The sequence below is a fragment of the Trematomus bernacchii genome, unplaced genomic scaffold (genome assembly GCF_902827165.1).
Source record: "Trematomus bernacchii unplaced genomic scaffold, fTreBer1.1, whole genome shotgun sequence".
NCBI classification, from domain to species: domain Eukaryota; kingdom Metazoa; phylum Chordata; class Actinopteri; order Perciformes; family Nototheniidae; genus Trematomus; species Trematomus bernacchii.
The window spans coordinates 4,253,615-4,266,370 of record NW_022987851.1 but is presented as its reverse complement, the minus strand read 5'-3'; the positions used below and the strand labels follow the sequence as shown (position 1 = coordinate 4,266,370).

The 12,756-nt window shown below is 40.0% G+C and overlaps 1 protein-coding gene across 1 annotated transcript in view; it reads right to left on the bottom strand.

Moving 5' to 3' along the window:
* The window catches only part of LOC117468772 (tapasin-like), a 17,368-nt gene extending 4,612 nt beyond the window's left edge, over positions 1–12,756 (bottom strand). Inside the window, exons 1-7 of the mRNA XM_034113041.1 lie at positions 12,440–12,756; positions 10,770–10,946; positions 10,424–10,699; positions 8,174–8,503; positions 6,524–6,871; positions 5,382–5,459; positions 5,103–5,122 (exon numbers count right to left, since the gene is read on the bottom strand). Of these exons, the coding sequence (XP_033968932.1) occupies positions 5,103–5,122; positions 5,382–5,459; positions 6,524–6,871; positions 8,174–8,503; positions 10,424–10,699; positions 10,770–10,946; positions 12,440–12,491 (1,281 nt within the window). The 5' untranslated portion in view covers positions 12,492–12,756. The remainder of the gene's footprint in view (positions 1–5,102; positions 5,123–5,381; positions 5,460–6,523; positions 6,872–8,173; positions 8,504–10,423; positions 10,700–10,769; positions 10,947–12,439) is intronic.

The following is a 12,756-nucleotide window of genomic DNA, read 5'->3' as shown; positions in this document are numbered from 1 at the left end:
GATTAAAAAACGATTACTTGCACAGCCCTAGACTGATGTGTGCATAGTTACGGATGTTTGACAAAACGAAACGGGAAATCCATCCAGTGATATCATGATGCTTACTGGGGATGATATGAAATGAAGATAATCCGCAATTGCTGTTGGAATGCTTAAACAATGAAATGCATGAATGAACTATCACGCAGTTAAGGAAGCGGACGTTAAAGGAATGTTTGGCACAAAAACAGGATTCACGAAGAACTGTTCTTGGAAATATTAATGACTTTATTTCATGTGGATTAATTGAAGAAAAAACAACAAAAAAAAGAAACAATGGATCCTGATATTCCTCCAGCTGATGTTGCAGCGGCAGAGGAGAGATTTAAAACTCTCAGCCAATCACGAAGAGGAAAACTTGGAGCATGCACCCGCAGAATGAATGAAATTAAACCATTACTGGTGCGAGGTGGAAATATGGAAAAGGTGGATGAAGCTGTTGCAACGTTCAAGATGTTACTCAATGAATTTATTGAGTGTCATGGACATGTTCAAATGCTTTTATCTGAGGAAATAAGGGAAACTGAGAGAATGGATTGGTATGAACCAAAAATGTCTGCATTCACGAATTTCCTTAAGGATGTGGAAATGTGGAAAAGCTCTCAAATGGATCCTCAGATACTGATTGAACCCCATGACAGTGTTTCCAATGCATCACACAGGAGGAGCTCAAAAGCAGGATCAACAACTTCTTCTGCTTCCTCAACCCACCTCAAAATAGCCACAGACAGAGCTGCCCTCCTTGCCCGGGCAGCAGGATTAAAGGAAAAGCATGCACTTGAAATGGAAAAGGCTCAACAGCAAGCTAGATTCGAACGGATGGAAATGGAAGCCAGCCTAGCTGAATCTGATGCAAAAATGAAAGTTCTGGAGCATTTTGAGACTGGTTCACAAAATCCAACACAAGACGGCATGAATGACTATGTAAAAGACTACAGAGTAAAACCACATATGTCAATGGATGCAGAGCCGTCTCCAATTACCTTTGCTGAGTTTGGAGCCATTCCCAAAACACCACTTCAAAGGCTTCTATACCAACAACCAAGACCACCAGAAAATATTGATAATACAAACCAAAGCCCTCAACACACAGCTAGAGATGCAGGAATTACAGGGACAAATAATAATGACAATTTCCTGACTGTGATGCAAAGACAAAATGACATTGTTAATTTACTTGTACTTCAACAAAAACAAACATCACTGCCCACTAGGGAAATCCCAGTCTTTGATGGCAATCCCCTGAATTATCAAATATTTGTGAGGGCATTTCAACATGGCATTGAGGAGAAAACCACCAGTAACCAGGATCGATTATATTACCTGGAACAATATACTTCGGGATCCTGCAGGGAACTGGTGAGAAGCTGCCTTCATATGGATGCTAATAGTGGCTTTGCTGAAGCTAAGAGACTGCTAAAAGTGCATTTTGGAGATGAGCTCAAGATAGCAAACGCATATATGGGGAAAGCTCTTAACTGGAACACTATAAAGGCAGAGGATGGAAAGTCACTGCACTGTTATGCACTTTTTCTGAGAGGCTGCTGTAATGCAATGAGGGATCTGCAGGACATGGAGGAGCTGGACCTGCCATCCAACCTACGGCTCATTCTTTCAAAGCTACCTTACAAACTAAGGGAGAAGTGGAGAACAGCAGCTTGTGACATTCTGGATCGGAACCATCAAAGAGCAAAATTGCATGACCTTGTTGTATTTATTGAAAGACAAGCTAGAATACTTCAAGACCCTCTCTTTGGTGACATTCACGATCATCAACTTAACAGTACAAAGACTTTCATTACAACTCCTGCTGATTTAAGCCGAAATAAGTGCAAGGGAAGCAGTTTTGCTACCACAGTGGCTATAGTGTCAGACAGCCATGCAGAGAAACCCAAAGAAGACAATTATCTTGTTAAAAGCTACATTTCCTCCACTAACAATGACACCTCATGTACCTTTTGTACCAGCATGCATCCTTTAGCTGAATGCCATACAATACATTCAATATCTCATGAAGCTAAAATTGAGTTTCTGAAAGAGAAAGGACTATGCTTTGGCTGCCTGAAGGTGGGGCACTTGAGCAGGAACTGTAACAGGAGAATGACCTGTCAAATCTGTCATGCTAGACACCCAACTATTCTGCACATTAAAAGATCTTCTAAGCCTGAAACTGAGAACTTTAAAGATGATAAGGCAGAGCAGAAGAGTGGAGGAGCAAGGCCTGAAGAGACATCCATCAGCAGTGCTCTTGTTTCAGTAGGAGAAGGTGAAGGAATCGGGGCTGGTAAAGACAGCATACTTGCCATAGTGCCAGTGAAGGTGAAACTCTGCCATGGAAATAAAAGTATACTGACCTATGCATTCCTGGACCCTGGTAGTACCGACACATTTTGCACAGAGGGGCTCATGAGGCAGCTTGGTGCTAGAAGACGGAGAACTGAAGTCCTTCTTCAAACGATGGGAACAGAGAAAACAGTCAGGAGTTTTGAGGTAACGGGTCTAGAAGTGGGCAATGTGGAAGATGGCACATATATAAAGTTGCCCAAGGTTTACACTCCGAACAAAATCCCTGTTACCAAAAGAAACATTCTTACCCAGGCGGACCTCAAGAAATGGCCTTATCTGCAGGAAATCCAAATAAGAGAATTAGATGACGTGGGACTTCTTATTGGAGTAAATACTCCAAAGGCTATGGAACCATGGAAAGTTATAAATACCCAAGGAAACGGCCCATATGCAGTGAAAACACTGTTAGGATGGGTCGTTAATGGTCCACAGATCCGGATGATGAAACCCCTGTGGCAGTAGTGAACAGGACCTCAATTGTTCACCTTGAGAAGCTTAATGAAAGACAATATATTAATGACTTTCCAGAAAACGAGTATGAAGAGGAAAGACAAATGTCAGCTGATGACCGAAAGCTCCTGCAGAGGAGAGAAAAGAGGAAAGATTGCTCCACTGATCTTGGAGTAAAGCAGGATAAAGGAAAGCGACTGAAGGATCAGATGCTTCTGCTCAAAAGGCCTACAGCTAATGCACTAAGACTTTCAGTAGAGGACACGGAAAATGCTGAAAAGGCCATTATTTGCCACGAGCAGAGACAGCATTTCAAAGAGGATTTTGCCTTGCTGGAAAAAGCCAAACAGTGCAATAGAGGAAGCTCCCTATACAAGCTGGACTCTATCATTGATGCTGGGATTCTGGGAGTTGGAGGAAGAACTACAAAGATGGCTATGCCAACTGACTTCAAACATCCAATGATTCTTCTTAAACATTCTCGTATTTCCAAGTTGATACTAAGCCACATACATCATCAAGTTGGTCACTCAGGTCACATGCTCTCCAAACTCCTTCAACGTTACTGGCTATCAGCTGCAAACTCTTCAGCCAGGAGGCAGGTGCAATACCTTGCTGACCTGTTTTGGAAGCGCTGGACCAGGGAATACCTTCCTTTGATGCAAGAACGGCCCAACTGGAATACTATCAAAAGAAACTTCACCCCCGGAGACCTGGTCGTCATCGTTGATGAGAACGCACCGAGGATCACTTGGCTCCTGGGACGTGTAGTTAAGACCCTTCCTGGATCAACATGACTTGTTAGGAGTGTCCTGGTTAAAACCAAGACAAGTACCATTGAAAGACCCATAACTAAGTTATGTCTGCTCCTGGAGGCAACAGACTGAGCCTACTAAGCCTTAGCCTTTCAGTCACGTGCACCTCTGACTTTTAGACCAAAGGACTAGACTCTTGGTCTCCTACCTCCCCATCAAAGGCTGCCTTTTGAACAGCAGAACATTACAGACAATTAGTACTAGACCTACACATTCAGTACTGGTCTTACTGTGGACTTGAAAGTATGCAACATACTATGGACTTGAAAGTATGCAATATACTATGGACTTGAAAGTATGCAATATACTATGCTACGTATGGATGTTATATGTTTTGTTAAAATGACTCTTGATATATTATAATTGGTAATTGCTATGTAATAAGCAATTAGGGGCTGGTATGTTAGAGCCATTTTCATTGAGTTATTATTGTCTGATAGTTAGGCTTGATAATAATATAAATTAGATTAAACTCACCATCTAAAGGTATTTTTGTGAGTCATACTATGGTTTAAAATGTATTAATTTAAGGCTCACTTATTATTTGTTATATGTGCGTCAGTATCACTTGCATGGCTATATGCCTATATATGGTAGGTTGATAGGACACAGCTGATGGTGATGAGACGGGGAAACGGAAAAGTCTTTTGACCGTGTTCTTTTTGTTCTTTTGGAGACTGTTAACTTTGATTTAGTATGAAGCGAAGAAATGTGTCCTGCTGTTTATATGCCGTCTGGACTAACGAATAAAGCTCATCTGATTCAACCACATTCTCAGCTCATTTGTTTGGAAACAAAGAGAGGCGCGTCAAAACTCACAACCCCGATAGAGGTGGCTATTAAATTGTAGACAAGGATTAAAACGCCACCACAGCAACAATGCATGATCTGTTTGGTACTTTGAGCCAAACACTTCAGAGACATGTTTTCTATACATCTGAGACCTATAATATATACAATTTAAAAAAGTATAATAGGGGACCTTTAAGGCATGGCTACCTTATGATTGACAGGTCACTACCGTGTCTGGTTTGGGTCTTGTCTGTGGTTTTGTCTCAGAACATTAACCCTTTCACTGTGGGTTTTCAGTCCAGGAAAGGTCCAAGTGTCACTCCTGCTTGCCAAAAACAAACCCAAAAGGGTCGAAAGTGGTAACTACGTCATCTTCCTATACACAGTCGATCTGGCCCCAAGGGGTACAGCGATAGACAATAGAATTGTAAGCTAAAAATGCAAATCGATCGAATAAAATCATATCCATTGTATTTAAGTGGGATAAGTCTGTTGGGACTACATTTGATATAAATGAGATAAAACACTATTATTACCCCAGATAGATGTTCTAATCCTACTACTGTTGCAGAGGGCCTTCACACAAACACACACACACGTGAAATATTGGTTGATGGCAACGGTTAAATAAAAAAAAGTGTTGTTTTAAGATCATCTTACCTGTCGTGATCGTCTTCTTGCTGTGAAGAAAAAAAATGATAATAATTTTTGAAGGTATCAACAGTGGTGGAAAGAACATATTTTCATGAAGTATGAATAGCACGTCCTGGATTCATGTTTAAGTAAAAGTACAACGGTATGCAGAATGGTCCTTTTCAGAGTACATATCACATTGATGGAATACGTTTATTGATGCGTTTATGTGCTTATCACCTTGCCGCTAATAAAGGTAAGGCGGAGCTCATTTCAATGACTTTGTCTGAGGGACCCCACACTCACCTAAGTGCAGGTAACACAGCAGCACACACAGGGTGAGCAGCAGCGAGATGACAATGAAAAGCATCCAGCCGGTTGGCTCTGAGGAGAAAACAGAAAGCCAACATGACCTTTATATAAATGTCTATATACATTCTATAGCTGTCAGACTTTACAACCACCACGGCCCCTGGTAGACCCCACACACATATAACAACAAAGAATATAACACTCCTGTTGTCCAATACTACTTATGTGCAATATATATACAGTATATCTACCGTAAAAAGCTGTGCAATTTATATTATCAACTTGATTGACTTTCACCTGGCTGCTATATCGCTAAACTGTTATTGGTACTGGATGTGTATTTTGTAAATTGTGTAATTTCTAGTTTTTTACCTTCAAAACATGTTTTATGCATGCTTCTTAAGAGATATTAAACTGTCTTTGGCTCTTTGTTGTAACAATTGTACATTTCCCCTTTGTGGGACGAATAAAGGTATTCTGATTCTGATAAACATGACGTTAGGGTCAGATATGCTTCTCTGCTGCCATTCAGTGGTAGCTCACAAAACTGCAGTGTATTAGGTGTTACTAGTGTGTTATGGCCCGACGGGGGCTGCTACATTATGGCAAAAGTCATACAAAATATTATTTTGGTCAATATTGACACATTGAAAAAATTGACCATATTGCTCATTGACTTCGCAAATATAATGTGGATTTTCTTGAAATACTTTTATATACATACATTATTTTTTTGAATATATATATACATATATAATGTGGATTCTTTTGAATATATACATATTTAAAAAGAGATCAAATATATATTAAAAAACATATATATATATGCTCGACAAAATACATATATGCACATATTTAAATAAATATATTGGTTTTTTTTTATGGATGAAATATATATATTTATAGATTAAAATAAATATATGTTGTGTTTTTTCATAAAAAAGATAATTCTGGTGTAAGCGCACAACTGTAAAGGAAAGGTTGGATGTACTGGATTAATAACACATCAACAAATTGTGTGATTAAAACAGAATGTGGCACAATAATCGTTTTATCCGGATTGTCTTGTTTCATAATCAATATCATCATTACAAATAAACCTAATAAGCTTATTAACTCAGCCCTCCTCCACTCACCCTCCACAGTCAGGGTGAAGCTCTTTTTGATGGGCACCCTCAGGGACTTATGGGATACTCTGCATGTGAACTCCCTTCCTGAGTGCTTGAGTGCAGCCTGCAGGTAGAAGAAGGCCGTCAGCGAGTACGTCTTGTCGTTGTTGTGTTTGTGGCTGGACAGCAGAACGTTCTGGAGCTTCTCGGGGAGAGGAGCGCCCACCCTCTGTCCCGCCACCGCCGGGTCCTGCATGTACCACCCAATCTCCACATCCAGAGGGTAGTAACTGTCTGCCTCACATGTCACCCTCTGCTCCCCGCCCTCCAGCAGTATCAGAGTGGGTCCAACGTTGAGGGAGACCCTGGGAGCCTCTGAGGAGAGGAGAGAATAAAGTCAGATCCTCTCAGCAAAAGGGTTCCATTATGAGTTTGACTCCAGCTGCCAATCTTGAGTGCAAAAGCAAGTATGTTTTAGGTGGTACAGTTACTTCAATAGAGTGGTGCAGGGATGACGTGATTTTATAGGCCGACTCGAAAGTTAGCATCGCAAGGGCTCCTTTGACAAAAAGCATCGGATTGTTTTCGGATTTTGGTGTATTGCAGAGAATAACATCTGAGGCAAATGCACGTTTATGATACTTAATACGTTTTGTTTAGCAGGATAATCTCCATATATTAACACCACTTTGTGATTTTTGAAGCATAAAGCAATCGCCAGAAGTAAAAAGCTAACGTCATGCTATTCACAAACTACTGTACATCAGGGTCACATGGCTGCACATCACCACCGCTAAGCTAAAGGAGGACTCGTGTCAGCGTGATGATGTTTAGTAGTCTCATTTAGTCAATGATTAGCAACCGCCGTTTTCAAGACACATAGCTTTCAATATTCATGAGTTGAGTATTTTATTTTCTGAAGTATTTTATGTTTTAGAACATAACTGGAAAATATTGTAAGCTAGCCAAAACCTTGTGATGTTTCTAACTACAAAGTAACACAATAAAAAAAACGTTGACTTCGAGAGGATGAAACCGGGGGAAAAATGCTTACTCATTTCTGGGTTTTAGGACTCATTCTTGCACCACTGAATTCAGTGTCAATACCATGTTTGTACATTTAATATAAACTGGTGTGAATACAACTGTTAGCTTAGCACATCACTTGAAACAGCTAGCCTAGAAGAAACATACAAGCAAAGCAGGCAGCACAGGTATTTCATTGTAACTTAGTTTTGTCTGTCACTGTAAATTCCCTCTCTTCTTAAGTCATTGTCACATTGTTTTTATTATTATATATATTATTTATCCCTGTGACAAAAACAGTCCAAAACAGGCTTCCCTACCAATTACTACGGTGACGTCACTAGTGCTTTCACTGAAAAGTTGAAATATTTTACACTCGAAGCGCTCGGAAGGGACACACAAACAAGGTGAAGCACTCGCTACCGACGGCATGGATTGGAATCATTGAATCATCATTGGAATCCATTTTAAAAGAATGCTGGCAAGTTGCAAGTTTTCTTATTTCTGAAACAGATACTCTTTAACTATGAAAGATTCTTCACATTTATCCTTTTTTGTCACACAGAAAAACAGACGTTCATTTTATAACTCACATTATTAATAGCCCAGAAATGTCAGTCTGGTCTGATCCTCTCTTTGACTCTTCCTTACCTTCGATTTGCAGAACAATATCCATACTGACGAACAGTGGAAGCACGGACACTGAACAGATGTACGTCCCTTCACTGCTCAACTTGGTGAAGGGAAGGGTATAGGAAGCGTCCCCGTCTGCCAGGCTCCTAAGTACGACCCCGGACCCCTTGCTCTTTTCTGAGCGGCTGCTGTGATTGAAGAGGCTGGTTCTCTCTCCACGCTGCTGCAGGAGCCACTCCACATTGAAGTTTGGTCCATGGTGGTCGACAGCAAACTGGCAGTGGAGCCTCTGTTTGGAGCCCAGGCCTGCTCTCACTGATGGAGTTAGTGTTTTCATTACCATGGCAGCTATGGACACGGAAGAGACAAGACACAGGCACACACTTAGTTCTTAAACCAAAAAATGGCCAGCATTACATTTCAATATGGAACTGACGTTAAATTAGAAGTTAAAAGTGTTATTTGTTGCATATCTTCAAGGTGACGAGAGAATCCAAAAACAAAGACAATTTCTTATGATTTTGAGTAAATGGGGACAACGTTTCACAGCAACAAAACGTTATCAAACCATCCATTTACAAACCGTCAGAAACTCATGCAGTATCATCACAGTCTCATATGCTCAGTACTACCCAAACACATGCATTTTCACTGAAACCTTGCTATTCAAAACACAACAGTACTGATCTTGGAGTTCACTGCAAGAGTGTTTAAGAGTAATTTTGATTTTGTTAATTTTGGCCCCCATTCACTTCCACTCACAGGACTTTTTCTCTGATTGTGGATTCTCTTTTACCGAGAAGACATGCAATAAGAACAACATTTCCCTCAGGATTTGAAGGTAACAATAATAATTCATATCTGTGTTTTGTGCCTCTACTGTGACATGTTTACATGCTTTAATGTTCAGAAAGCTCTTTCTCATTCTGCCTGTGCTTCAACACCTGTTTTCACCCTCTTTCTGAAACCAGAGCCCAGTATCCTCTGATTGGTTAGCTGGCATGCTCTGTTGCGATTGGCCAACCGCTTAACCCTCCTGTTGTCTTCGGGTCAAATCTGACCGATTTACTACTTTCATCAATCATAACTTTTTTGTTTTAGATTCGATTGCATTAAAGCTTTATGATATCCTTCTAGGGGTGTTGAAAATAATCGTTTCTACGATGCATTGCGATGCGGACGTGGACGATTCGGTATCGATGCAGTGACGGAAGATAATCGATTATAGCGTAGTAACGTTGCTTCCATATTTTCTGGCCGCGGCTTTACTATAACGTTTTTTTTTCTGTCACTTTAATATCAAATCGGTCGGTGACGCAGAGATCAGGGAACAGACGTGACAGCGGCACAGCTGCACAGCAACACCAAACACGGAGCAGTCTGCTTTATCCACCAACACAAGAACACCAGTCCAGAACCAACAGCAGAAGGACCCGCTCTGAATCAGTCCGTGTCGCTGCGGCTCAGAGACACAGGGATTTATGTTTTTTAAAAATACTCACGTAACAATCATGTCAGGTTTTTGGTGGATTTAATGAAGTCTTGGATTGCAGAGTATGAATGTCCTCTTGCTATTTTCAGACGATATTATACGTGTGTTTGGTGTGTAAAGTTTGTGAAGGCAGGAGGAAAAAAGCTTCCGCGATCACCGTCTCCTCTCCGTTCCTTCGAACCCCGCCCCCTCCCTGAAAATAATGAGTGACAGGCTGATAGTGACCTGATAGAAACTTTATTATTCACTTAATCACTGATTGAGATATAATGAAGCTAACTTAATCTCATACATTCATGGGATTTATGTAACAGTAAGACAGAGAATGTAAGTGTGCACCCACATGCAGTATTTGAAAGGGTGTTAAATGAAATTTGGTGATGATTAATGGTTTTTGTGTTAATGTAATAGCAGTTCAAACAGGACCGGTCAAATTTGACCGCGAACACCAAAGTAAGGGGGGGAAACGAAGACAATATATTGGGTTAAAGATGTCCCGTCCCTTAGCTTATCACGTACAATGTGTTGGAGTGCTAGCCAATAGAAATTTAGCGGGTAAAGTCTTTCTTTAACTGTGTGAAAACTCCACCTTTTGAGTGGTTGCTAACATGACGTTTCGAGCAGATCTCATAAGATCCATGAGAGTGTCCTATAAACATCATTACCATGATGACGATCTTGATGAATAAAGTTGTACCAAAACTTTCACTTGTGAATTTACAATACAATTTTGCATCCCAAAATGATTGAATAGAAAGACATGTGTTGAGTGTTACTTGTTGTGACGAGCATCTCTTTGTCCCCGATGGGAGTCCAGCTGTTGTAGTCCTGCTGTCCCGGGGCTGCTGTGTCCGATGGGTGTCTGAGGAAGCCTGTGATTCTGAACAGGCCGTTGGTGTGTTTCAGGGTGCAGGTGAACCAGTGGTTGTACTCCCGGGCCCCCAGCGCTGGCCAGCGAACATGGATGCCCGCTGTGCTGTACCTACGCAGCTCACACTCCAACTGCTCAGCCTCCACTCCCTCCAAGTATCGCCGCAGGTCCAATTTAGAGGCTACAACACAAAAGATTACATTAGAAAACAATAGATTTTAGTCTGTAACTCAATAGGCTGCAGGTCTTACCAGTAATCAGGAAAGTGATCCCATGTGGATTAACAGCAGCATCTCCTATTTGACCAAACTGCAGCAGGGCCTCTCTGTGGATGAGCTGAGTCTCTGTGTGACCCTCTTCATTCTTAAACACGTGTTCATCAGTGAACGGACAGGGCAGCCATGACACCTGATGGACACACTGCACACCTGAGAGACACAGAGGGAGTCAGTGTAGTTCACAAACATATAGTACAGTATAATGTAGTGTTAGCAGGCTTGGGGAGTAAGGAATTTCATGTAACAGGATTTATGAATCAGGAAACGAAAAAAGGTCACTATTCCCTTAAAGTTACATAAGTAAAAGACGTAATCAGATTACTGTTACATTAAAAAAAAATTGGGGATTATTAGCAAGACTACAAGGTTACAATACATTTTTTAAATGAAGAAACAATATATAATTGTTTAGACTTCACGAGAATTACAACACCAAGAGGCACACGTCTCGATAGAGCCTAACTGTATGTATTAAACAAAAACAAAGCATTTCCTATTTGCTAAGGTTTTTATTTATGCCTTTTAAACTGTAGTATGTGTTCATGTGTTTAATTGTTGGTCGATACAGCCTGAATTTGTTGGAGGAAAACTTTAAAGAATCGCTGTGCAGAGGAAAACAAAGTATCTTGGTTTCTTCCTTTTTAAGTTGACATTGTTCTGTTATCTTACATAATACATTTTTTTTTCTTTTCTCGTCTTTATTTGCATTGCATTAGATATTAAGGTAATCCAAAAGTATGTTTTATGGTGATCCTTAGAATAGGGTACTACAGATTCCTTTCCAGAGTTTTGAGTACAGTATATTGCAGAATAACAAACTTAAATACAGCGTAGTATAATATAGGCTTCTGAAAATGGTTCCTTTTGCATAGTATATTACAGTACAGTTTAGTATAGTGTTTAAAATCGTATACACATTATTTAATTATAGTACAGTATAGTACAACATAATACACTATAATGAAGAGTAGTATAGTGTAGCACAGTATAGTATACAGTAGTATAACACATTTAAGTATAGTACAGTGTTGAACAGTAGAGTGCAAAAAAGTACAACTCTTTTTTTTTTCTGGGGTCTAAAAGTCAGATTTATCTAGAAGTTAAAATGCATGCTGAGTACTTTGTCTAAATTTGACTGAAATGTGCTCACCACACCTCCCAGGATGCAAATTGCCCTCACCTGAAACAACGGCCTGTTAACAGGTTTAACCAGGGATTTTTAGTCTTTGCAGTCCAAAACATCCAAACTAAAGTTCAGTATTGAAAGCTTGAAATTAGGTTTAACCCATGGTTTAACCTTAGCAGAATTTACAACAATTCGCAACAACAGAGTTCAACAGAAGAACGCTTGTAAAGCTATATACTCGTATTTTAGGCAGTGAAAAAGTCAGACTTATCCAGAAGTGCAAATGTACTATAGGCTACCTGTAGTAGAGTACATCATAGTAGAGTATAGTAGAGTAGAAGAGTGTATAGCACAGTTTAGTTTACTGATAGTATTATATATATAGTATTGTGTAATATAGTCAAATACAATAGTAGGCTGCAGTACAGTACATCGTAGGAGTATAGTAATTTCATTCATGATGTATGGGCTAATTCACAAGCCAAAATATGTAAAAAAGCTAAAGAAAATAACTTACCGGCACAAAGATACAAGAAACTAAGTATTTTTAAGATGAAATACATGATCATCTATTGGTAGAACTATATACTTGCTGCTCGAGCCCAACAACGACTTCTCTACGGTTGAAAATTGACTTTCACTTTCATTTCACAGGGAATATGTCTTGCTTTGCCTGCCTCTTACACATCACGTGATTGAATGTCACTGAGAAGACATTTTCTGATGTTTAAGTGGGTGCATTTATAATCCGTGGATAATAGTCCATTTGTTTTTCTTTATTAAACAAGTAAACGGAAGAGCGTCTGAGAGGCGTTTTTGCTTTATGCTTTTTAC